General features: G+C 37.0%; 7 protein-coding genes across 9 annotated transcripts; 5 read left to right on the forward strand and 2 right to left on the reverse strand.

Moving 5' to 3' along the window:
- The first annotated feature begins 1,421 nt into the window (after nt 1–1,421).
- On the forward strand, nt 1,422–6,001 carry LOC124190047 (bestrophin-3-like). Of its 3 annotated transcripts, none has more exons than XM_046582568.1 (13): nt 1,422–2,097; nt 2,862–2,972; nt 3,066–3,120; nt 3,211–3,241; nt 3,304–3,398; nt 3,468–3,521; nt 3,993–4,059; nt 4,184–4,419; nt 4,506–4,625; nt 4,689–4,796; nt 4,858–4,941; nt 5,019–5,105; nt 5,773–6,001. In XM_046582568.1, the coding sequence occupies exons 1-13, from the start codon at nt 2,030–2,032 to the stop codon at nt 5,845–5,847; spliced, it is 1,191 nt and encodes a 396-aa protein (XP_046438524.1). In that variant the 5' UTR covers nt 1,422–2,029; the 3' UTR covers nt 5,848–6,001. The 3 variants fall into 3 exon arrangements, with proteins under 3 accessions (XP_046438524.1, XP_046438525.1, XP_046438526.1); XM_046582569.1 differs by lacking the exon at nt 5,773–6,001 and adding an exon at nt 5,217–5,605; XM_046582570.1 differs by lacking the exon at nt 1,422–2,097 and adding an exon at nt 2,708–2,795 and having other exon boundaries at nt 5,773–5,975.
- Nucleotides 6,002–6,275: 274 nt separating this feature from the next.
- Nucleotides 6,276–14,699, forward strand: LOC124190050 (nuclear pore membrane glycoprotein 210-like). The gene is made up of 20 exons (XM_046582573.1): nt 6,276–6,574; nt 7,372–7,505; nt 7,589–7,720; nt 7,780–8,024; nt 8,095–8,310; nt 8,386–8,559; nt 8,620–8,769; nt 8,860–9,186; nt 9,246–9,702; nt 9,765–9,958; nt 10,023–10,311; nt 10,367–10,623; nt 11,080–11,181; nt 11,252–11,338; nt 11,403–11,741; nt 11,797–12,600; nt 12,675–13,010; nt 13,098–13,775; nt 13,849–14,173; nt 14,260–14,699. The coding sequence occupies exons 1-20, from the start codon at nt 6,429–6,431 to the stop codon at nt 14,499–14,501; spliced, it is 5,634 nt and encodes a 1,877-aa protein (XP_046438529.1). The 5' UTR covers nt 6,276–6,428; the 3' UTR covers nt 14,502–14,699.
- A 62-nt stretch (nt 14,700–14,761) lies between these two features.
- LOC124190051 (mitochondrial pyruvate carrier 1-like) lies at nt 14,762–15,908 on the reverse strand. Its single transcript, XM_046582574.1, has 3 exons — nt 15,646–15,908; nt 15,184–15,284; nt 14,762–15,111 (listed from the first exon to the last, which is right to left on the reverse strand). Exons 1-3 carry the CDS (start codon nt 15,705–15,707, stop codon nt 14,957–14,959), a joined length of 318 nt encoding a protein of 105 aa, XP_046438530.1. The 5' UTR covers nt 15,708–15,908; the 3' UTR covers nt 14,762–14,956.
- A 567-nt stretch (nt 15,909–16,475) lies between these two features.
- Nucleotides 16,476–17,438, reverse strand: LOC124190052 (phosphatidylinositol N-acetylglucosaminyltransferase subunit C-like). The gene has a single exon (XM_046582575.1). The coding sequence runs from the start codon at nt 17,355–17,357 to the stop codon at nt 16,533–16,535; it is 825 nt and encodes a 274-aa protein (XP_046438531.1). The 5' UTR covers nt 17,358–17,438; the 3' UTR covers nt 16,476–16,532.
- Nucleotides 17,439–17,551: 113 nt separating this feature from the next.
- On the forward strand, nt 17,552–18,473 carry LOC124190055 (trafficking protein particle complex subunit 5-like). Its single transcript, XM_046582578.1, has 4 exons — nt 17,552–17,792; nt 17,869–17,995; nt 18,076–18,258; nt 18,330–18,473. The coding sequence occupies exons 1-4, from the start codon at nt 17,641–17,643 to the stop codon at nt 18,426–18,428; spliced, it is 561 nt and encodes a 186-aa protein (XP_046438534.1). The 5' UTR covers nt 17,552–17,640; the 3' UTR covers nt 18,429–18,473.
- A 49-nt stretch (nt 18,474–18,522) lies between these two features.
- LOC124190054 (serine/threonine-protein kinase/endoribonuclease IRE1-like) lies at nt 18,523–21,122 on the forward strand. The gene is made up of 4 exons (XM_046582577.1): nt 18,523–19,154; nt 19,219–19,455; nt 19,530–20,074; nt 20,143–21,122. Exons 1-4 carry the CDS (start codon nt 19,069–19,071, stop codon nt 20,253–20,255), a joined length of 981 nt encoding a protein of 326 aa, XP_046438533.1. The 5' UTR covers nt 18,523–19,068; the 3' UTR covers nt 20,256–21,122.
- On the forward strand, nt 20,978–22,627 carry LOC124190053 (serine/threonine-protein kinase/endoribonuclease IRE1-like). Its single transcript, XM_046582576.1, has 5 exons — nt 20,978–21,122; nt 21,195–21,306; nt 21,379–21,594; nt 21,664–22,325; nt 22,395–22,627. The coding sequence occupies exons 2-5, from the start codon at nt 21,242–21,244 to the stop codon at nt 22,505–22,507; spliced, it is 1,056 nt and encodes a 351-aa protein (XP_046438532.1). The 5' UTR covers nt 20,978–21,122; nt 21,195–21,241; the 3' UTR covers nt 22,508–22,627.
- Nucleotides 22,628–23,184: the final 557 nt, after the last annotated feature.

A 23,184-nucleotide genomic window follows, 5' to 3' on the forward strand; every position in this document is an offset into this window, starting at 1 on the left:
TTTTTAAATGATAATTTTAGTCATACTTTGATGAACAAACATGGCCGGTTAGCTTTTAGACCGTTACGTGCCAGGTGTCAAATTGGCGCCTCTGGCAATAATCAAAGTTTTTTTTAAAAGTTGTTGCAGATCATTTTTCTATGAATCTGGTCTCCGTTCGGCCATGTAAAATGTATGACAATAAAACAAATCGTGAATACAACTGAGTAATAAAAATTAATAAAATAAACCGCATGTTCACAGCAGTCTACACTCTACTGAGAATAACGACGACTCCACGCGATTAGAATCACTGCACATAATAAAATTATAAACTATTTCAGGAGTCAAATTTAGACTACAGAGAGTTCCTCAAAAAAATGTGAGTAATATGTAAATTCTTTATTTCTATAACGGTAATATTAAAATAGTAATGAATTCATCTCGTAGTGCCGCTAAAACCGCTTAATTATTTACTAACCTGCGCAACTATTTTAATGAAGACATTTTGAAGCATGAGGGATAATTTTTTGCGCAGCCGGAAAATTATGGTGTGTTTCACTTTAATTAAATTAGCTTTGCGGGAATTCAAATGCCATTAACCAAAAGTCTTTTAATTTTATGGGACTTCACCAGCTATTTACCACTTTAATGTCTACATTATATCTCTGGCTCCAGCGTTCTCATTTTTTCGCCTTAAAACTAACAAACTATTCACGAGAATTCAAATTTTTCTTTAATTTAGGCTTTACAAAAATCACACACTTTTGTGTGGTAATATTTACCTTAAACATACTCACCGGAAACTCACGTTTGAATTAAAAAAATAAAAATTCTGAAACTGTTTTTACATTGTACACAACTTTGTGTACCGACAATGCAACGGACAACAATAAAACCACACTGACTTGCACAGTAGAAGTGCAGACGGACTGAATTTTTAATCATTTCTCAAGTAGCTGATGAATTCGAGTGCGGGAGTTTCAGAATTATATAAAGTCTGAAGAAGAAAAACAAAAATTATTATTATTTTGTTCCTCTAGTTCACAAGTAGTAGTCAGTGAAAAGCATGTCTTTGTCGGGCGTTTCTTCGCGTCATCCTTTTATGGATCGAAACGCTTCGTTCCGCTCTTGGCCTCAAAGGTTAAAAGTTTACGATGACTCGTCGTGATTAATAACTTATTGCGTAAAAAAAAACAAGGGGGAAACGTGATTCTTTTTCTCTTAATTTCTCTATATAATCGTGAGACGTGCCCCAAGCAGAGTGCGACAACAAACTGCGCAGGCCGGGAAGTTCGCTTATTACTACTCAAATGCGGCCGAGGGCGGCGTGACTCTTTCAAAATTCTTATCATTGATAAGTTACGGAGATTATTTACTACGTGCCATTTCGATTGTTTGAAATGTATGCGCGCCTATCACCTGGCCGTCAAGTCCATAAATTCACTCCACAGTTATATACAGGCTTGTATTGCAACATAATATTGACAACAATTCATCAAACCATAACAGTGCTCTTTTTCTTGGCATCCAAACATTTTTATTGCTGGTGGAATTTTTAATTTTATAGATTGAACTTTTATGTGTCGACTATGGACTTTGTTAGATGTACTCTATACCTTGATGTTGGCAGCGGGAATGTATACAACTGTTGTATACTGTGTTCTTTTGTGTTTTATTGAACGCTACACGTGTAATTAGCCTCATATAGTTCTTGCTTATTAGCGTATACTTCATTTTCGTCTTTTTTTAAAATCACGAAATTGTGTTGCGCGCTGGGTCAACGGGCTTTTTCCACGAAAGAGAGAGACACTGAAGCTCATGCCTGAAGGTGGCCGTGGTTCTCTTTGAATCTTTCTCTAGCTGCTGCCTTGGCCGGGGTATTGTTGAATCGCCAAATATAAGAGACCTCTTCTGTTCCTTCTTGTGCCCAGTTCCAGCATCATCTCTTCAGCGGCGCCACGGTGCAAACATCTACACCACCGCTGCCTTATTGTTCCCGCTATATTTTAGTTTTCCTGGTTTCTTGTTTGGATATTTTTTTACCAACATGGTCAACTATTACGATGACATGGCGTCAGTCAAACAAATGTGCCAAACCTGCAGTCTACTCTTTAGGTGAGTTAAATTCGTTTTCCTTCTTGATTTTACCGGTAAAACACATTCTGGCTTATTAAGTATTATATAGCACATTTGCAGTCTAAACAGGGAAAATTTTTATTGAATTTCGAAGTTGATAACATTAAATTTAGTGTAATTAAATTAAATTTCATTTGAATGAAATAGACCAGCTGTTGTATAGAAAATAGCGACAAACCCATTTTACAACTCGGCACCGTCTTTAGACGACTTCATTTATTCAGATTGTATATATACTCTCAGTGAAGATAATTGGCTACACCTTAAATAGAATAATGGAAATAATTTCTTGTTTCAGTCCCGCTAAATGTGCACTTACCTCAAGGCTACATTTAAACACAAAGCAAGGACCAATTATATGCACTCTGCCGTCTAAAAGAAAAATTTTTCCCGCGGTCGGAAGAATGTTTCTCCATTCTTTTTTATCTTAAGCGCAATCTATTGTTAAGATATATGACGAAAGATGTGTCAACAGTTCCGCCTTCGCTTCACTACTTGATTCAGGAATGTTTAGAGGATCATATGTCAATACTCTGCGAGAGCTGTCAGAACGTTCAGATAATTTTGTATTCAATAGATTTGATTTACGGTACATAGTCTTTGAACAGCGAGGTGTGGTCTTCCTTTGGTCACAGTATTTCTCACCAATGATTCAGCGCTTATTTCGATATGCTGATGTATCATCATTTTTATTGTCAGAGAATTTCAATTTGAATTAAAATTTTTGTTTGGTTTAATAACAGGTGGCAAGGAAGCATCTATAAGATTTTGTGGCGACAAGTTTTGATGTACTTCGTAACCTATATTGCTCTAGGATTGCTGTATAAATTAGCGCTCAACGAAGATGATCAGAGGTACTAGATTTTCAATCAGGTTATTTTCTCGTATTGTTTACGGGCAATAATTTTATAAATAATTATATAACAAACGAAAATTTAAAAAAATAGGACGTTTGAAAAAATTGCTCTATGTTGCGCCAAGTATGCCGATAGTATTCCAGTGGTAAGGTTTATTTTCTTAATTAACCCCATTAAAAAAAAAGAATAAGAAAAAAACTACTACCATTTCACAAAGTTTATTCTGACACCATAGGTACTGTTCCTTGGATTTTTTACTGGAACAGGTATATGCACAGCAATTAGATACAACTACTTAGTGAATTAATTTGACAATAATTCAACGCAGTTATGCAACGATGGTGGGCAGTCTACGCCGCAATACCTGGTACAGGAAAAATTATCACTTTAGCGACTTTTTACATGAAGAGGGATAACGCGCAAGTAAGAATTTTTTAAAAATTTCTATCCACTTAATTTCCGTGAATTTAAATATGTTTAACCCTTTTCTAGTCCAGCAAGTGGCTGAGAACTCTCACCCGTTACTTGATCCTCGCATGGATGATGGTAAGATATGTTTAACTGTACATAGAATCTTCTAGTATCTTCTTTTGTATAGAATTGGGCCGTCCTTGAGATAAGAATCCAGTAAGTCGTACAAATATGCGTGTACAATCTAATCCAAGATAATTAATAGCTTAGACACCGGCTTTAGAGAACCAAAAAGAAACATTTTGAAATGATGCTGGAAGCTTTTCGTTTCTTGCAATTTTTATTCGTGACATTTCGTGATAATTCAAGTAAAGACACAACCTTTATATCGAGATTTTAGTTTGGAAGAAATTTTTTTCTGAAAATTGTCGATTCATTCATGATTCTGAATTCATTCAAAAATATTTAAAAAATGAATCATGAAAAATTCAAATGGCTACTGTAAGCGCCAACATGACTTATGGACTTAAACCGTTAAAAGTTGAATGGCTTTGGCAAATAATAACTTTGTTATAACTAATAAAACCTTTTAATCGTCATTAATAGTGTATGAGAACGACCTGCCGCCCGCTGAGAAACAAATATCCTACCCTAGAGTCCATGCAACGCGCTGGTACGTGATATCGTAGCTAATAATAGCTTGGTAGATGATGAGTAATTCAAGTTGTTTTGTGCTAGACAACAGCAGAATAAGACAAACGCATTTATACGTTTTTATAATTTCTTGTGATAATTAGGTTTTCTCTTAAAACACGAAGCCGAAATTCTCTCTTTGGAACAGGAAGAAAGTCACAAATGGTCGTTGCGTGTTATTAATTGGGCACTAATTCTTGTCAGACAGGGGCGGGACGAAGGACTTTTCGAAAATCCCGGAGACGCTACTCGCCTCCTCGATCCTATTGTCGCATTCAAGAAATCTTGCTCTGTCGTTTTAAAATATCAAATAACTGCTATTCCTCTTTCTTTCGTTCAGGTCAGTGTGTACATCTTTTTTTTTTCTTAATAATTATTAATTTTAATTTTAAAAATCATAACATATTTTGATTATTTTATTTCTAGGCGGTAACTTTGACGGTTCAAATTTTTGGACTCGTGAGTCTCATGGGCAAACAGTTTGTAGATTTCCCGACCAAACTTTTAGTGATTGATTGTTATCTACCTATATTACCTGCAATGCAGGTAATCATTATAAAGCGGAAGATAGAACAAATTAATAATCAACGGCATAATTTTGTGTTATAGTACTTGGCTTATTTATCTTGGCTAAAACTGGGGGAAGTCGCAGTCAATCCTTTTGGAGAAGACGATGATGATTTCGATATTATTGGCCTTTTTGAGAACCACGTGGAGGTAAAAATTTGTTGAATGTAATTTCATTTAACATCACGTTCAATTGCAAATTCACACAAAGCTAGCCGGTGATTTGCTCCAACTCTTTGAATTGGACCATAAGAATCCGGTGAAAGAAAGTCTCGAGCAAACCAGTTTCACCTTGGTAAAAATATTTCGCTCATTTTAAGTTTATGATAGTTTAATTCCGATAATTTTTTTTCACCTGGAACAAAATTTCAGTTTAAATTGGAAGAAAGTAATTTGAGAAAGTTACCGGAAGTTCCCGCTGAAGCTGCTATACACACAGAGGAAGACATTCCATTTATGGTATGAATTTACTTTTAAATAATTCTAAATAGTAGGTTGTCGTTGCGTAGATGTGGATTTAGTAAATTCTATTATATATAAAGATAACAATTTGCTACATCTTCTCGTCAGGACGATGACGCGGATGAGCGTGATGTCATGATCAGTATCTGATCAATCCAAAATCCATCCTTATCAAAACAGTGGAATTAAATTCCCCTGCCACTTATGCCACTTCTTTGGTCAAAATTGTCTTAATTATCGAATTTATAATGACCTGGAATTCGTACACATTTTTATTTGAGCATAATTTTAAAATGTCATCAATTTTGATCAATATCGCCATCTTTTTTTGTGTGAATGGATGTTGTATATTTGCAATCAGCCCTTAGCTACTTTGAAGAATAACTTGGTTAATGTTTATATATCCATATTCTAATATATTCGATTAACTAGCTCCTTTGCACGCATGAATTAACTGTCATCTGCGTGATTTTTAAATAAATTTCTAGTTACGGTGATCCTTCTGTAATCATTTTCAACCATTTGTTCTGTTACAGCCATCGTCTTATTTTAATTTCAATAGCCAATCCAAAACCTTTATTGGTATCGCCCATTCCGAAAATTAAGTTAGAACACTATGGGTGAGAAATAATGCGAATTTTACTCAAAATTTACTTTTAATTAGGCTTATAATCCGCTACCACAGATGTCAATGTCTCTATTGGAGTATGGGTTTTTTAACCGCGGAACAGCCGAGTAGCTTTGCAAACTGCGTTACTCCCGAAAGAATACATGCAACACAATGCACTTCTAGAATCATCAGCTTATTTTAAATTACAAACACCATTTGATATTAGTTAATGAATAGAAGATATTTATGAAAATTTAATAAACGTGTAGATCACTGCAGAAAATCGACATTGATCAAATTTGCAAAAAGTAGACACGTTGGTAGCACCCGGTACAACGAATCCCATTATTTAGATACGGGCAAAACTCGATAAAAAATTATTACTTTTTCCAATGGGATTTCGGGTGGGATTTCCAAGAAAAGACGAGACTAGCTGCTTTACATAAAATTTACCCAGCACAGTTGAATGAAACATCTATCATGGGGGATCTATGACAGTATTTCTATTTTTAGGTTGAACACAGTAGGAGAAAGTTGGCTCGCCGACAAGTCGTTTTTTAACTGTCCATGGCGTCTGCTGAGTCTGTGGCATTACAATAAGCGCCAGAGCTCTGCAACAAAACCGAAAACAGTGGCACTGAGTACACACCAAATCAATTTTTTGAAAGTTTAAGACGGTTGTAGGTCCGAATGAGCTACAAATTATCAAAATGATTCGGACTTGTTTTTTATTAATGCTTTTTACTGCTCTGGCTGCAACATCTAAACTGAACGTACCTCGTGTCTTATTACCAATCTCTGCCAAAACGCCGGTGAATTTCACGTTGGAAGTGTCCGATGGGGGTTGCTACACGTGGTAATTATAATTTCACGACTTTTGTTTATACCGGTAGTTTTCGAAGAGAATTGGTAGTCTGCAAGTAACTGAGCTAAATCTTGACACCACATTTGATGAATGGAATTTACACTTAACCTGTTACTACAGAAACACGAGAAGCTTGTTTGTCTTCAGTTTGCTAATAAACAAGCCTAGACTCACTTAGCTTGCATGTTTATTTGTCTTTGTACCGTTAATCTTTCTTATAATGTTGAAACGTTTTTCTTTTGCTCAATGTCTTAATTGTCGTTCCACACTATAAGAGTTTTAAACACAGTTTGTCACTGTGAAGTCCAATAGTTTCATTTCTTTATATGACAATTTGTATCAACTGTTTTTAGATATCTTGCTTGTTAAAGCGTCATGTTAAAATTGACTAAAAGTATAGTGTACTAGAAATTGTTTTATTGCTTCCCACTTCACATCATTTTACTTGACGAATTGATTTAATCAAAAGTAAAAATTTACCTGGTGTCATAAATGTTTTTGTACTTTCCATCCTACAATTACCAAAGGAATGTCTAAAAAGTATAACTTAACTTACCTACAATTATTGGGAAATTTTTTAGGAAATAGCGTTTATTTTGATATGGGAGAGGGAGCGATTTAATTGGACGAGGAAAACGCGCAGTACAATTTGAAATAAAATCGTAATGGATTGCCTTGTCGTATTTCGTTTCATGCACACGTGACCACTAATTACCTGCAATAAGAACTATAGCCATGCGTGTCCTCTTCACATGATCATAATATAACATTTCCCTTTCTTTAATTAGGTCTTCTTCTCGACCAGAAGCAGTCAAAATAATCCCAATTATTGACGATGACAGATGTTCTAGACATGCTGTCGTTACTTCTTCAGGAACTTCTTCTCATAAGACATCGGCTATTGTTTTGGCCAAAGAAATAAGTTCGTTATTTTATTTAAATAATGCTTGATATAGTTGAATTTATTTTTTTACTTTTTTTAAATTGATTCCTTTAAAATTTTAGACACGGGAGAACTTCTACGATGTGACGTCATTCTAAATCACATCCATACGATTCAGATTGCTATGAAAACCCGTGAACTTTTCATTGAAGATGCCCCCGAAGAATTTTACGCCAGAGCATCAGACGATCAAGGTATTAAGACCGTTGAAATTAAAAAGGAAGAGGGTATTTTTCATATCATTCTTGTGTAGGCAATGAATTTTCTAGCGTTGACGGATTGGTGTTCCGGTGGACATTTGAAGGCCATTCCACGGATACCGAACCGGGCAATGAACCTGTCTTGCGTTGGGTTCAGTTTGCCGATTCTTCTTACGAAGTTAAACCGTCGATAGCTGCTCTCGAGACACTCGGCTATCAAGGCCATGTCATTCTCATTGAAGGTTTGCGAACGGGATCTGCCAAAGTGTCTGTTCGGCTTGAAGACGAAATTTTCAAAGTATGCCGTAGTTGCTTTACATATTTTCTGGCAATGTACTAATCTCATGGAATTAATTTTTGTAATGCAGAATGTTCCTACTGTCGATGTAAATATTGTAGTAGTTGCAAATTTGGTCCTCGATCCTCCAGAAGTTTATCTTCTTCCGGGAACTGTTGTGCCTTTGCGATTGAGCCAAATTCGTCAAGGGAAGGCGGAAATCATTTCTTTACCTTCATCACAATATTATTTAGAGGCAGACGATCCCAAAGTTAGCGCTACGATTGAAAACACCGGTTCTGTTCGGGTAAGCATGGAAACGCATTATTTTTCATACTCATAATTTCAAGGAAAAATGTTTAATTTGCCACTTTTTCGTCAGGCTTTGGAACGTGGATCGACACATGTCCGTTTGCGTGACAGAAATATGAAGGATCCCGATGTTAGCCATGCTCCATACGTGATTGTCCATGTCGTACATCCTCATCGTCTTTCTTTAGCCTTGTTGCCAGAACGAAGCTGGGCAACTATTCTTGGCAGAACCCATGCCATTCAAGTAATTTATTAAATACTACAAATTTACGTCATTTTCTGCAATTTCCCATGTCTAAATCAGGTGGAATTATTTGATGAACACGGAAATTTAATCCAATCAAATGACGATGTTTTCGTGAAAGTCAATGTTCCGCAAGCATTTACAGTTGACAAAGCCACAACAAATGGCACTTACCATTATGGTAAAGCTTCGAAGCTAGGAGTACACAAGGTAAAATAAAAATTAAATAAAAAGGATTATAATACGATCATTAATCTATTTTGTATATTCTTGCATCAAATTATTCGATTACTTTCACAGGTTAAAGCCTCTTTACGCGCCATTAAGCTGACTGATGGCACTGAACTTGAATTAAATCCAACATTGAAAGCCAGTGCCGACATGGAGATCTTTGAGAGCATCACAGTAACTCCACCCATCCAAGTGTTAGCTTGGGATCCAGTAACTCAACCTCGTCACGAAATTAAATATAAGGCTGCTGGAGGCGTATCAACGCACCATTTTGCCTCTTCAAACACGTCATTTGCAGCAGTTTCTCAAGCTGGAGTTGCCAAAACTATTGGACAAGGCTGGTGTAATATTTCGGCCAATATTCCCAAGTACCCACACTTACGGGGAGATGCTGCAGTACGTATAGCTTTAACATTTAGCAAAATCTCTTTATTATATTCATAAATTTTTTTTAGCTCTACGTTCTTCCTGCCTTCAATATGAAAATTTTGAATCACATCGTAGAAGTTGAAGAAGGCAATTATCTAAATGTACCTGTAGCCATGAAGACTCGATTGCCCAACGACGAAGAAATCGCATTTGATGATTGCTCTGATGTCTCGATTGGAATTGACCTTAGTGATCGGAAGAATTTCGAGATTGGTCAATTGGTTAAAGATGCACCCAAGTTTAAAGGTTGTCGGTCAATTCCAGTCCGCGCTAGTGGCATTTCAGTCACCAAATTAGCACTCACGTTCAATGGCGAAAAGACTATCATTAAAGATAGTATAGTTTTGTCGTCATACCGTAAACTTCGTTATTTGGAGCCCGTTAATCGAGAAACTGTCTTGGCTTTGGGGTCTTCACGAGTGATTGTATTTGAAGGTGGGCCTCTTCCATGGATAAATAAACCTTCGGGCCATTATCGTAAAGGTTAGTTATTTCGAGATTTTTCTTTTCGATTTTTATTAATGGTTTATTTCTTTTTTTAATAGCTCATGTCACGAATGAAACGGTCGCATCTGTTGGCCAGTTGCTAGCCGTAGCCGATAGTAGGCATATTCACAAAGACGTCTTCCAAGTCGAAGTCTTGTGTCGCCAAATCGGTGATACAGAAGTTGTATACCAAGTTGGAAATATTGCATCCTCTTCAAATATGTTTCCTGTTCAAGCCTCAACCACGATAAAGGTGCGTCATGCATTTAATTTGCAATTACAAAAATTTAGTGGTATAATAATGTACGTTGTTTTAGGTTTCATGTGCGCATCCTGGGCAAATTTTTTTGATTCCTGAAGTACGGTTGCCAGACGAAACCAGAGTTCCCTGCACAATTGACACGGTTACGCAAAGAGTAGTCAGCCAATCTTACCTTGATTTAAAATTAATAACGGTTGTGAAAGACGAAAATGGACGCAAATTGGACAATTACTCTAGCGTAGAGTTGGAGTGGGCTCTCTCTCAGACGGAACTAGGGAAACTTAACAAAGAAGGGCTGATGGTCGACAACAAACAAGCGGATGGATACACCACTTTTGGACGAAGTAAGATTTAAGTGAATCAGAAATATCTTAACATATTCTAACATTAGCTACTAAGGTTATCGCCTGTTGAGGCCTTCGGGTAAAACCGGCCCACTTGATGTTACGGTGAGGATTGTTGGATACAAGCAGTCTGTGTTACGTTTGCTGGGTTTGACCGTTCAACCTTCCCTGGTTCGATCTCCGGTGCATAGCTCAGCAGACGAAGAAGAGGAATTCAACGAAAGATTGACCAACACGATTGATTTGATACTTGTTGATGATGTCAAAATCGCACCTGCAGGAGAATCGCTATTTAACCATCCCAAGAATAAGGTACTTGTTTTCTTTTTGTCTTATTATTTTTCTTTTGGAGCGATTTATAGAAATATCGTACTGTCTAATTTTTCCTATTGCTAGTTAAACAAACTGCTTATTTAATTGTTACAGGACGCGGACGCATAACATTATTAGCACATATTCTAGCATTTTTAAAAATATTTCTTCAGTTATTTCAAAATTATTACTTGCATGATGCCTTTTTTAATTACTTGGTACTCGGTATGTTCTATTGAATTTCTTGCTTTAAAAAACTATGAAATTCTGGCTTGAGGTTAAGGTTCATTGTCCTGAAATGGGTTTACACCACATTTTCTTGTTATCTTCCAACTTAAAAAATCCTAAAATATACATTTTATAAAGAATCAAATGTATGGTGTGCCGGACTATCACCAACACATTCCTTAACTTTCTCCTTTACACCTCCTTCTTGCACTGTTTTTTAAAATATAGATGATTCTACACCTGTCTGATGGATCTGGAAGTTTCCACATAGATTACGAACCTAAAGATATTGCCCTGGTGGAATACAGCACTACGAATCGAACCGTCCAAGTATATTAACTGGATTTTTTTTAAACAATTTTATCCTTGAATTGATTACAAACTTAATCCCACTCAACAGATAACTCCTCTAATGAACGGTGAACTGAAAATTACGGTAACAGATCAATGTTTGTGGACTCGTCAACCTGCCGTTACAACAATCCAGGTACTTTTTAATTTATTTATTCACAACTCATTTTTCCTAATTATAAATTGTATCCCATCGGCAGGTTGTTGGCATTTCACGGATCGAATTACAAGTATCCGACAAAATAGAGCAGGGCAGTAGTGTTCCTATGAGTGTTCAATTGTTTGATACTCTAGGCCATCCCTTAGGTGCCAATGTCCTCCACTTTGTAAAGTTGCAGCCTCACCTTGGTTCCTCGATTGTACGCGTTAAAGCTAGCGAAGGATTAGATCACACTTTGGAAGGGGTAGCATTTGGTGAAACTACAGTCGCTTTCAGCACGGCTGCGGTTCGTAGCTCGGTTGCGAATGTTCAAGTATTCGCTCCGTTAAAACTCAGCCCTCGGAATGTCACTTTAGTATTAGGAGCTACAATGCAAGTGGTAAGTGGAATATTTATTTTATTGATGACCAACTGTACTAAGTTTATTTATTTAGGTGAGCTCCGGTGGGCCTCAACCAGATGCCGTTGTCGAGTATAGTCTTGAAAACGGACAGATGGCAACGTGTACTTCAAACGGAATCATTGATGCTATTCAACTTGGACGCACAAAACTGTTTGCACGAGCAGTGGGCATTGATCGTCAAACAGGGAAAGCCCGGATCTACTCCCAGGACCAAGTGGATATCCATGTAGTACGTCTATCAGGAATCCGGATAGCAGCTCCTCTGACTCGAGTACGACAAGACACTGAAATGCCTGTATATCTGATGGGCCTTGACGACTTCGAAGTTCCGTTTGCCTTTGGAACCTGCAACCCCCCTCTCATCGTTGAATGGCTTTTGAGTGATCACCAATCTGGACAGGTGGCAAGTCCTTTCCTTCATAGTGGCTTGAACCCGTTGTCAAGCGGCAGTTATTTTGCGACGCGCTTCAAGGCCTTACAACCGGGACACACAACTCTGAAAGTTAAAGTCACGTCCCGCCCAAATTCTGGCCAGTTAGTTCGTACCGAGCTGACAGATGAAATTTCCATTCAAGTTTACGAGTCACTTCAGCTAGTCAACCCGTTTTCCACTGCTGGTGACGCGATCGTAATGATGCCAAATACCGAACTCAATCTGCGGACCAATTTGGATTCGTCTGCCTCTATTGAGTACACAGTCGAAGGATCGAATGATTTTGTTACTTCAGATAGCAAAGGCAATATACGTTCGGGTCCTTCAGTGGGTCATGCTTCACTCGTTACGGCGGCTGTGAACACCTATGGAGTAGCGCAGTCATTAAGCACTCTTGTGGAGGTAATTGTCAAATTAACCTTTTTATTTTGGTTCAAAGGATTTTCAGTGATGTCTTTTTGTGTGTGTCATTTTAGGTTCGCTCTGTATCCTACTTAATGTTGACGGCTTCTCCACTTTTGAATTTGGCACCCACAGATCGTCTATCGGTCGTCCCACGAGGATTTCATTTGGAGCTTCGTTTAAGCTACCGAGATTCGCTAGGCCGAGCTTTTCATGGGGTCCGAAATCAACTCTTATTCCGTCCTAGCCGTTTTGATTTGATTCGTATTTCGTTTGATCCCGACAATTCGACACTCACTGTGCACGCTGATAAAGTTGGTCAAACTGTTTTACATTTGTCCGATGAACTCAATCCTGGTCTCAAGGACTACCTTCGCTTTGATGTGGCTGACGTAATTCAACCTCAGCAAGTAAGAATATTATATTTTCTGGTCTATTAATTTTTTAATTACTCCGAAAAGTTAACTTCTTACGAATAATTATGAATATTGTAATAGGCTGCCCTCGTATTAGGAGATGTGGTTTGTTTTTCTACTCTTGTGCGGCCGTTGAATGGAGGTGTTGGCAAGTGGTCAGCGGATACTAAAATGCTCAATATCGATTCGGATACTGGAGTGGCGATAGTGATTGGAGTGGGAACATCCGAAGTGACTTACAGCATTTCCGAAAAACAGAGCACATCAACCGAAGTTACTACAGCTCATATTTCTTCGCTCCGCTTTGAAGAAACATCAGAGAAATCCATTACAGATTCACGGCGTGCTGGCCAATTTTTCGCCATTAGTCTGCGTGAAAACGGTGGCAGCTTAGTAGGAGACAATTGTAGCGCAGAGGCTGTGACTCGTTTCGTGCGGCAGCAAACCTCACTTCTTACTTGCACCGTTTCATTCGCAACTGAAAGTGAAATCAACGTCGAAGATGTTTTTATTTCAAAAGCTGAATTTGATGCCAAATCGGGATTCTATCAGTGCGTAGTGAAAGCGGTAGGAAATCCAACCGCCGCAAGCAGTACTCTGGACACTGATGTGATTCTCAAAGCTCAGTTTTCCAATTCTGTGGCTCACATGGCAATGCCTTTCCATCCAGCCGTCTTCATTCAAACGCCAGAAGTCCATGTCAGTGATCTTCAGCCAGCTTCGCATTTAATTATAACAGGGAAATCGAGCGTGCTTCGGGTAACTCATCAATTTTTTGAAATCAAAAGATATGGTAAACTTGATTATAATTTTTATTTCAATATATTTACAGCAACTAGAATTCACCAGCAGTGATAGCTCTGCTCTGAGCATCTACGCTCCTCAACATCCCTCGCCGAATAGTGTCAAGATACCCGTTCGTTTTAACCCTGGCTATCTCAGTGAAAACAGCAGAACATCGTTATTCATAACGCTTCGAAGTCCACTGACAGGACAACATGTAGAGATCGCGATTAAGATAAAATTATTTGGTGACCATGTTCAGTGCGTTCCTGATGCAACTTGGACTAACGTGATTTCTTCATTGTCGCAATTTGTCCAAGAGAGAGCTTTTAGTCTCTTAACTCTACTTGGCACCTGTGCGGCCATTTATATCGGTAAGTTCCTTGGTTATTTTCGTTAATTATAGCTTGATGAATAATAATATTATGACTAATAAATTGTACTCCCTGTGCTCTTCAAGGATACCGCTTCTTAGTTGGATGGTCCCCTTACCGAACAAGCTCAAATCCTGTGGCATTTCTTCCGCCTAATGGGATCTCAGAAAACTCGGGATTCGTTTCGCCTTTTATTAAACGTGGACCTCAGCTCTGGAGTGTGAATAATGAGTCTCCACTTCATAGTTCAGGGATTTATCCGGGATCACCACACTCATCACCCAACACCTCATCCCCTTTACTGCACAGACGCCAATCACCATTCTAATTTTTTTAATAGTTCCTCAGTTCAGTTGACCAATATGTTTCCCCTTTCGTGTGAATTTTAATTTCGAATGAGACATTCATGTGAAAGTAATAAGAAAATGTAACATCTCTCCAAGTCCACCTGTTTAAAGAGATTAAAAACAACAAATGGTTGTCCTAATTTAAATTTCTAAAAATAATACACAGATTGAAGTTGAAATCATTCATTTTTTGTAAATTTGTGTGTAAAAACTACTGTTTGAAAATAGATGTGCAAGAAAGAAAAGAGCAAAATCTGTATTATATTTTAATACAAGTGCAGATGACTAGATTTCATACATTTATAGTAAATTAAAATATTCTATACAACATTATTAAAAGGAATTGTTCATTTATAATAAACAAGTATGACCAGTGAGTATTCAAGACTAGAGTATGAATTTTTACCACTTTTAAAAATTTCGGTAATTTTTTTTTCTAGACATCTGTTTTGCTGTACTTATTTTTCAAAAATCTTGTTCCTTGAGTTAGTTGGGCACACGTGTTAGTAAAGTGACAAGATAATAGAAGTAAGTTACGTGGATTCACTTTCCACGCGAATCTCATGAAAATAGAAGAATACATCAACAAAGCTAAAAGAAGAGAAAAGAAGTTGTACTTATGGAAAAATGGCCAAATAAGAATATGAGAAAGAACCATGTTACCAAAAGTCATTTTCCCACTGATCAAACTAGCATCTTTTTGTGTATCTGCAATAGCAGCTATAGGAATTGACCAAGTTGCAAAAGGTCCCCAAAAATGTGTGCTGAAATTTTAAAGATAGAAAAAAATATTAGTTTGAGAAATTACAATGTTACATCATATAGCTAATGTACAGCAGGTTAGGGTTAAAAATGTATGAGGGTATGGGGCTTCATAAATGTCTAATATGGTTATTGTTAATAATGTGATGGTATGAAAAAAGGTGGATTTATAGGACTACACACAGTTAGTTGATATATTGACTTTATATAAAAGTCCAAAAGAATCACCACTTCACTGAGCTATGAGTTCTGCAGATTGAGAATCAGTTTTCTTGTGATGTTCCAGCACACAGGATATATTTTTTGTGAATCCACATCTAATAAAATTTAAGATTTCTGAAAAAAATGAGGGGACATAATTACCTTGTGAGCCAATCTCTCATTTCCTTTCCGGACAAATACTTCATAAGCTTTCTTGCAGCCATTTTTGCTGATTGTTTGCTTCCATCTGGTGTGAGAAACTTGTTAAATTTGGCACTATTGTTAAAAAAAGAGATAAAATTTTTAACACAAGATCTAGGAATGGTTTTATGGTTATCAGTCAGTACCAATACATCTAAAGTTCCGAAAAAAATTCTTCAATGATATAGTTAATAAATTTAATTATTATTTAAATACAAATGAATACAATTTCCTTATAAACCGATGAATTATAGCTTACTTATACTCACTTTAACTGTTTGTTAATTTAATTGTAACTTTAACTGCATTGTTACTTGGTGAATTGTTTCACAAATGAAACGTCTTATATCATGTTTTGACATGCCTTAATTCCAAAAACATAAACAGAGGAAACTATGGATGGAAATGTGGCAATATGTAACGTTTGAACTGAAAATTTACTGAAAATGCAATATAATGCACTCATCTTCGCGCAGAATCCAAAATGAACCAAAATGAAAGAAAGAAACCAAAACAAACGAAAAAACAAATCCTACAAACATCGGCTGCTCTGTCTCTGGCGGCAACTATACACAGTTTACAAAGTGCGCAGTTTGCGCGGAATAATTTTGCGCTTAAGTTTTGAACTTTATAAAAGCGCAGTAGAATCAGTAGAATGGGAAAAATAAAAACTGTAACAGCCATAAAATGTGCCTATTATGAGCGTCGCAGACAAAAAAATAACATAGTTCAAAGGGTGTAGCTGTAGTTGATCTATAAAACAAAACTGAGAAATTTAAAATGACATATGATAAATTTTAGCATAATTTATTTATTGTACATGTACAAAGTATTTTGAATGAAGATCTTCATCTGTTAAAAATCATTGCCTCATCCCATGGGCCATAAATGTTGTTTTTATATTGCTGAGCCCAAACAAAACACAATGGGAAAATTAGATTCACACAAAATATAGACATGAGGAACAGTATAGCTGAAACCACAGAGATAGAAATCATGCAGCAAAAAGCACCAGCAGTCAAAATTGTGAATGCAATTAGGGTGTAGTTGAGTACTTCATACAATTTAGGGAATAGAGCAAACGCTTGCACAGCCAAAGTTAACAATGCAAAGGCATGTCTTGTTTCTTGAAGTCTTGATGCCAGGCATATTGCTCCACAGATGGCTGCGTTGAGGGAGACATAAGGAGACACACAAACTCCATCCATGCCATATTGATGAAAGGCAATGTGCACCAACATGAGAACTACACTCATTGCATAGATGGAATCTGTACTAATGGTGTCTGTCAATGTTTTGAGCACAGGTGTGCAACCATAGCCTACAGCTATGAAAAGAAAAACATTTTTCAGGACTGGTAAAATGTTGTTGAAACGGAAAGAGACCACATAGGCAACAATGATGATGAAAGAAAAAATTCCATAGGTCACTTCCCAGATTGCACTGCCATCTTTGAGTTGGAGAAAAACTGCCCAAAATATAACTGTAACACTGATCTGTGTGGAAATCCGAGTCGATTTCAACAATGCTGTTCGGGTGTCTATCGGCTTGAAATGCACGTTACGTTTGATCTCGTCTAGAAATTTAGGATCAGTGTAATTATCCGGAAAACTGCTTTTTTTAAACAGAACTTTTTCCCATTCGTCCTCCAAAGGTGTAACGTGTTCGCCCATATTTTACAGTAATATATCACAGTTGTTTGTTTAAAAAAACAGGATAAGTTTTGAATGTCTCTATTTTGTTTTTGTTATTCTTGACATTCGAGTACAGCATTGCCGGGTCGACGACAATATGGCGATCGCGAATTCGCGATTCCCCGCCCACAATTCCCTAAAGTCCATTCCCGAGTTTTAGTAATCGTTCGACAATTGAGAACCATTCGTCTGCAATTGTTTATGTATTTTGGTCTCTCTTGGATAGATGAACCTGTCATTTTATAGTTGAAGAAAGAAAAAAATGTCATCTTTAAAACTGAAGACGACTATTTTAGACCGCTCTATTAGTAAAGGGAAAAATGAAGTTAGCTTGAATGGATTTGCTCTGTTGTTCTCAGAAATTGTACAATATTGCCAAAACAGAGTGTCCACAGTACCTGAACTTCAGGCTAAGTAAGCAAAGTTCTGTTTTTTAATACTACAGAAAGACAAGTTAATTAATATATTTTCAAAAATAATAATTCCATAGGCTTTCCGAATTTGGACAGCAAGTAGGTATTCGCATGCTTGACTTACTAATTGTTCGAGAAAAAAATGGAAAAAGAGAGATTAAATTACTACAAATTTTGATTTTCATCAAATCAACTGTGTGGAAAGTAAGTAGTTCAAAAAAGCAAGGATAGTGTTCATGGTAAACTAATCTTACGTAATCTTATTTCTATTTTGTATGTTTAAGTCTTTATTTGGCAAAGAAGCTGATAAGCTGGAACATGCCAATGATGATGACCATACCTATTATCTAATTGAAAAAGAATCATTGGTGAACAAATTCATTTCTGTTCCAAAGGACAAAGGAAATTTGAACTGTGCTGCATTTAGTGCAGGCATCATTGAAGGGATACTGAACACCAGTAACTTTGTAAGTTTTTATCAAAATATTTTGAGCATATAGGAAATAATAATCACTTTCATTGTAAACATAAAATTTAGCCTGCGAAAGTGACAGCACACTGGCACAAGGGAACAACTTATATGATAAAATTTGATGAGTCAGTTATTTTAAGAGACAAGCAATTGGAAGGAAGGTAACATCCGTGTATTTTCATGTGCAAAAATAAAATAATAATAATGGTTCGTTATGTCGCGATCTGAATTTAGTCACAAACGAAAAATCGTTACTGATAGGATAGGTATGCGTTGACGGTGTTCGAAGGGGGGAAATGCGCTATTGCACGGGTAAGCCTAAAGTTAATCGGAAAGCCGGATAGCCCTACTAGAATGTATTATCCGCAAACTAGACACCTATCACGCACACCGGAATTGCAGGATAAAAAAGTGTTGTTTTTCATAACCCTGTTCCTTATTATGCCCTTATATTCGCGGGAAATGGAAGGATAAAACCAAGCGAAAATTAGAGATAGAGAAAGAGACCGGTTGAGAACGATGGTATACTTTCCGACAAGACGCATTGAAACAGTTTACATTTGTAATCCTGCGTTAAAGAAATCGCATGAGACATTGAAGCGTAACTCTATATTTGAATTATAAACAGTAGATAACAATTATCACGGAAACCGACAACCGCAACCCAGGCAGTTGTCTAAGTGTAGTGAATTACAGCAGTTGCACAAGATTCGTCACTTTTGGATAAAGTGATCGTGAATTCTTGATCGTAAATTAAGTCAAATATTCGCCCCAACTTCTTCCCTCTCTCCTCATCAAGAAGTTGATGGAAGTAGAATCCAACGACGGAACTTTATCTTCGGATGTCGTTATGCAGTACGAAGCAATAGGAACTCGAGAATCAGAACAACGGTAAAGACAAAATTTACAAAATAGAGCAAACAAACAATTTACTAAAGACGAAATATTGCACTAGCTTTAATTCTAGCAGCAGTGCATTACTGCCCTTGATAAAAATTGATAGGAAACAGATTTTAGGACAAGGAGGGTACGGCATCGTTTATAAAGGTCTATGGGGCGAAGAAGTGGTAGCTGTGAAGCGCATTCAGTTAGCTAACACCACAAGCAACGAAAAAGGAGAAGAAACATTAACAAGGCTTAAACATCCCAATGTCATCAAATTATTAGATGTTGAAACCGACAAAGATTTCAGGTAAATATAAATGCATACTGATCAAACTGATCAGCCGCGGCGAACTGTTTTGCAATTTTTTAATTATCAATCAGGTATTACGTACTGGAATTGTGTCAACTATCACTGCATCAATTATTTTCGGGTGACAAAAATCATAAACAATTTCGTGAGAAAATGCCCTCAGATAAAGAAGTGTTCCTCCAGTTGGCCATGGGATTGGCGCATATACATGGAATGGGGCTGATCCATCGGGATCTCAAACCAGAAAACGTCCTCATCTGGGTGGATTCGACTGGAGAAACAGTTTTGATGAAATGGGCCGATTTCGGACTAAGTAAACCAGTCAATGAAAGAGGAAGCTGTTCCATGAGTGGACCAAACCGAGGGAGCGATAATTGGTATGCTCCTGAATTACTAAAGATGACAGCGGAACAAGATGAAGGTAAACTTGAAAAGAAAAATGGCGAAGAAGAGGACCAAATAACGCCTCTTCATCAAAGAGGAACCATTAAGAGCGATGTGTTTACAGAAGGCCTCATCTTCGCCTTTTATCTCTTGAAAGGACTTCACCCATATGGTTCGTCACGCTTTAAGATTCCGTCCAACATAGTTGAAGATAAACCAGTCAATCTACTCAGTAAGTCACTCTATTTATAAAAATAAAACCTATTCCGTTATAATATCGAAATTTTGTTACATTTGCAGAAGAGGAAAACCATCAGTTGATTTATAAAATAATTATGGAAATGTTGAAGCATAATCCCGGAGACAGAATTTCCTCATCACAAGTCGTTGAAAAAATAAAAACACTTCCGTAGTGATCGCTGGCGTGTGGTGATTCTACATTTCACGTTCTCTCTAAATGCAAACTGAAAAGTGAATAAAATTTCAACTATTTTAATTCCGTGTCCCGTTCAAATGCTTATAGACCTAAGAAAATGGAACCACCGTTACTCAATGAAAACTAGATCAAACAGCAATACCAAATCAAGGTTCAAAATACCGTATTAAGTACCCTGAATATTTTTTTAAAGCCTACAGTCTACGCGAAGTTATATGAGAATAACATTCATTACGAATCCAATAGCAAGCAATTTGACCGGAAGTTCGGGAAGTAATAGTTATAAAACTGTGGTGTCTACTTTTTCACCTTGAAAACTCCTGTTCAATTGGAGTGCGCCTATGTAAAGAAGATTGGAAGATTAATATTTTAGTAATTGATAAAGGGATTGATGGCGTTTGTATAAAATCCGGATGTTTGAATATGTTAACCTTTCATTATCAACGTACAAAGTAACTTGATGATAGTCTGACCATGTTCGAAATTATCTCTGCTGTACTGACATCCTCAAACCTAACCTTTTTGGCCGGAAGTGAACGCTCCTTTTTTCACCCGACCGCGGCCCACCTTCAACGCCCCACCTTATCTACCACCCTCCCTATACCACCTTAACGAAATTCGACACAGGTGATTCGTAAATCGACACGATAAAAAAAGCAAGATAAATGCAATCTAACTGACGTGCAACGAATGCCTCTGGAGATTTCTTACTAGATGTATATATATTGCCACCTTACGACTTAAAATATTCGCAGTTCAAGTTGTCATTATTCAGTGTAACGGCAAAGCTGCAAAACTGTGCGTTCCCATCAATTGTGACTAATTGGATCTTCAAGAGTCTCAAGTAAGACGAATAAATTCTAAATTTAAAAATGAAAGTATTAAAATACTGATGTAAACGGTGTTTCACATGTAGAAAATTTATTCGCATTACATTCCTTATTGCGCCCTTTTGCGGAAATAATGACGTCAGAAGAAGGATCTCTGTCAGATGGTGTCAGGAACCTAGAAACAACCGGAGAACAAGGGTGAAAACAAATTAAATGCAAATACATTTACATACAATCTTCATATAGAGATTTTGTTTTATGATGCGATAGTGTTTCGTCTTTGATCAAAATAGATAGAAGCAAGATTTTAGGGGCAGGGAGTTGCGGAATCGTTTTCGATGGAACCTGGAACGGAAAAAAAGTTGCCGTCAAGCGAGTTCAAATAGCAAACACCGAAAGCAGCAAACCAGAAGAAGAAGCTCTGCAAAAACTTGATCATCCAAATGTTATCAAACTTTTTCACGTTCAAAGTGATGAAGATTTCAGGTAATTAAGTGTCACACTACGTATCGTGCGTGTGCGTCCTTATAAATTTTTTAAAAATTGTTAAACCAGATTTTATGCGCTGGAACTTTGCCAAGCATCATTAAATCATCTGTTTTTGAAAGAAGATGACACGAAAAAATATCGTGGTCCCATGCCTTCAGAAAAAGAAGTTTTCCTTCAGTTGGCCACGGGATTGGCACATATTCATGAAACGGGATTGATCCATCGAGATCTCAAACCTCAAAATGTCCTCATTCATGTGGATAACGGAGAAAAAGTCCAACTGAAATGGGCCGATTTCGGACTGAGCAAACCCGTCAACGAAAACGGAAGTTGCTCAATGAGCGGAATCAACAGGGGGACTGATAGTTGGTATGCCCCTGAAATACTAAAGATAACAGCGGAACAAGATGAAGGTAAACTTGAAAAGAAGAAAGAGAAAAAAGAAAAGAAGGAAAAAAAGGACAAAGATATCGAAAATAATAGTGAAGAGAAAGATGCTAAAAAAGAGAAGAAGGAGAAAAAAGAGAAAAAGAAAGATAAAAAAGAAGAGAAAGGTGTCAATGATGTTGGAGTAATTTCATCACGCCTGAGAGCAACCGTCAAGAGTGACGTCTTTGGGGAAGGCCTCATCTTCGGCTACTTTCTTTTGGGTGGTGTTCATCCCTTTGGATCAAAATCGCACGAAATAACCTCCAACATTCTCAATGATAAACCAGTACATCTGAAAGGTAAATATTTCCTTGTTTTTTAAATCAGAAGAATCGAATTAAGTTAATTTTTATTTTACATCTTCGCAGAAATAAAAAAGCAGCAACAACCCATTCACGACATAATTATGGAAATGTTGAAGAACAATCCCGATGAGCGAATTTCATCGTCCGAAGTCGTCTCGAGAATAACCAACATTTGAAAAATAATGGCAAGAAGAATTTATTCGCAAAAACAATTGATAACAGAACAATTGTGAATTTTCGAATATTAATATGTAAACTTCCAACTTTATTATAAGCAAATAAATTTGACTGCATTATTACCTTTTTCCTCTATCACATTTAGTTTTTGTACTATTCCCTCAACTGGACGCACGAATGAGTGCTTGATTCTTGGTACAAATATCTTTTCTTTTTATGCGACAGTAGAACTCCAACGACAGTAGAACTCAAAAGACATAAGTACTCCTTTTTTAAATATTATTTAAAAAAATACCCGACAATAGAACACCAGTGCCCGACAGTGCGACAGAAGAACTCCACTACGCGACAATAGAACTCCAATATCTTTTTAATTATTTTCATGTCCGACAATAGAACTCCAACGATTTTAAAATTATTTTCATGACCGACAGTAGAACTCCATTGAATTTTGAATATTTTAAATGTCCGTCAATAGAACTCCAACGTTCTGATGGAGTTCTACTGTCGTATAAAGAGAAATTTTTAAAAATTAAATATTGGAGTTCTTCTGTCCCTTGACTTTGAGTCCTACTGTCAGCAACCCGCCACAGAGACGCCAAAATTGCGCAAGTGGAAAGTATACTAGGGATGATGAAGCACTCTGGTGTCTCAAGGGCGACAATCGCGACACACG

Source organism: Daphnia pulex, chromosome 3 (assembly GCF_021134715.1).
Source record: "Daphnia pulex isolate KAP4 chromosome 3, ASM2113471v1".
In the NCBI taxonomy this organism is placed as follows: domain Eukaryota; kingdom Metazoa; phylum Arthropoda; class Branchiopoda; order Diplostraca; family Daphniidae; genus Daphnia; species Daphnia pulex.

What these genes read in the sequence shown, in the direction of transcription:
- LOC124190053 (XM_046582576.1), top strand. Translation starts at nt 21,242, where the DNA reads ATGACGTCAGAAGAAGGATCTCTGTCAGATGGTGTCAGGAACCTAGAA. An exon ending in GAAACAACCGGAGAACAAGG is followed by an intron (nt 21,307 to 21,378) that starts GTGAAAACAAAT and finishes ATGATGCGATAG; the next exon opens with TGTTTCGTCTTTGATCAAAA. An exon ending in TAAACCAGTACATCTGAAAG is followed by an intron (nt 22,326 to 22,394) that starts GTAAATATTTCC and finishes ACATCTTCGCAG; the next exon opens with AAATAAAAAAGCAGCAACAA.
- LOC124190050 (XM_046582573.1), top strand. Translation starts at nt 6,429, where the DNA reads ATGATTCGGACTTGTTTTTTATTAATGCTTTTTACTGCTCTGGCTGCA. An exon ending in TGTTTTGGCCAAAGAAATAA is followed by an intron (nt 7,506 to 7,588) that starts GTTCGTTATTTT and finishes TTAAAATTTTAG; the next exon opens with ACACGGGAGAACTTCTACGA. An exon ending in CTGCCGTTACAACAATCCAG is followed by an intron (nt 11,339 to 11,402) that starts GTACTTTTTAAT and finishes TCCCATCGGCAG; the next exon opens with GTTGTTGGCATTTCACGGAT.
- LOC124190054 (XM_046582577.1), top strand. Translation starts at nt 19,069, where the DNA reads ATGGAAGTAGAATCCAACGACGGAACTTTATCTTCGGATGTCGTTATG. An exon ending in ACTCGAGAATCAGAACAACG is followed by an intron (nt 19,155 to 19,218) that starts GTAAAGACAAAA and finishes ATATTGCACTAG; the next exon opens with CTTTAATTCTAGCAGCAGTG. An exon ending in GAAACCGACAAAGATTTCAG is followed by an intron (nt 19,456 to 19,529) that starts GTAAATATAAAT and finishes ATTATCAATCAG; the next exon opens with GTATTACGTACTGGAATTGT.
- LOC124190052 (XM_046582575.1), bottom strand. Translation starts at nt 17,357, where the DNA reads ATGGGCGAACACGTTACACCTTTGGAGGACGAATGGGAAAAAGTTCTG.
- LOC124190047 (XM_046582568.1), top strand. Translation starts at nt 2,030, where the DNA reads ATGGTCAACTATTACGATGACATGGCGTCAGTCAAACAAATGTGCCAA. An exon ending in CTATATTACCTGCAATGCAG is followed by an intron (nt 4,626 to 4,688) that starts GTAATCATTATA and finishes TTTGTGTTATAG; the next exon opens with TACTTGGCTTATTTATCTTG. An exon ending in AGCAAACCAGTTTCACCTTG is followed by an intron (nt 4,942 to 5,018) that starts GTAAAAATATTT and finishes ACAAAATTTCAG; the next exon opens with TTTAAATTGGAAGAAAGTAA.
- LOC124190051 (XM_046582574.1), bottom strand. Translation starts at nt 15,707, where the DNA reads ATGGCTGCAAGAAAGCTTATGAAGTATTTGTCCGGAAAGGAAATGAGA. An exon ending in ATGAGAGATTGGCTCACAAG is followed by an intron (nt 15,285 to 15,645) that starts GTAATTATGTCC and finishes TTAAAATTTCAG; the next exon opens with CACACATTTTTGGGGACCTT. An exon ending in CAGTGGGAAAATGACTTTTG is followed by an intron (nt 15,112 to 15,183) that starts GTAACATGGTTC and finishes CTCTTCTTTTAG; the next exon opens with CTTTGTTGATGTATTCTTCT.
- LOC124190055 (XM_046582578.1), top strand. Translation starts at nt 17,641, where the DNA reads ATGTCATCTTTAAAACTGAAGACGACTATTTTAGACCGCTCTATTAGT. An exon ending in GTACCTGAACTTCAGGCTAA is followed by an intron (nt 17,793 to 17,868) that starts GTAAGCAAAGTT and finishes ATAATTCCATAG; the next exon opens with GCTTTCCGAATTTGGACAGC. An exon ending in TACTGAACACCAGTAACTTT is followed by an intron (nt 18,259 to 18,329) that starts GTAAGTTTTTAT and finishes CATAAAATTTAG; the next exon opens with CCTGCGAAAGTGACAGCACA.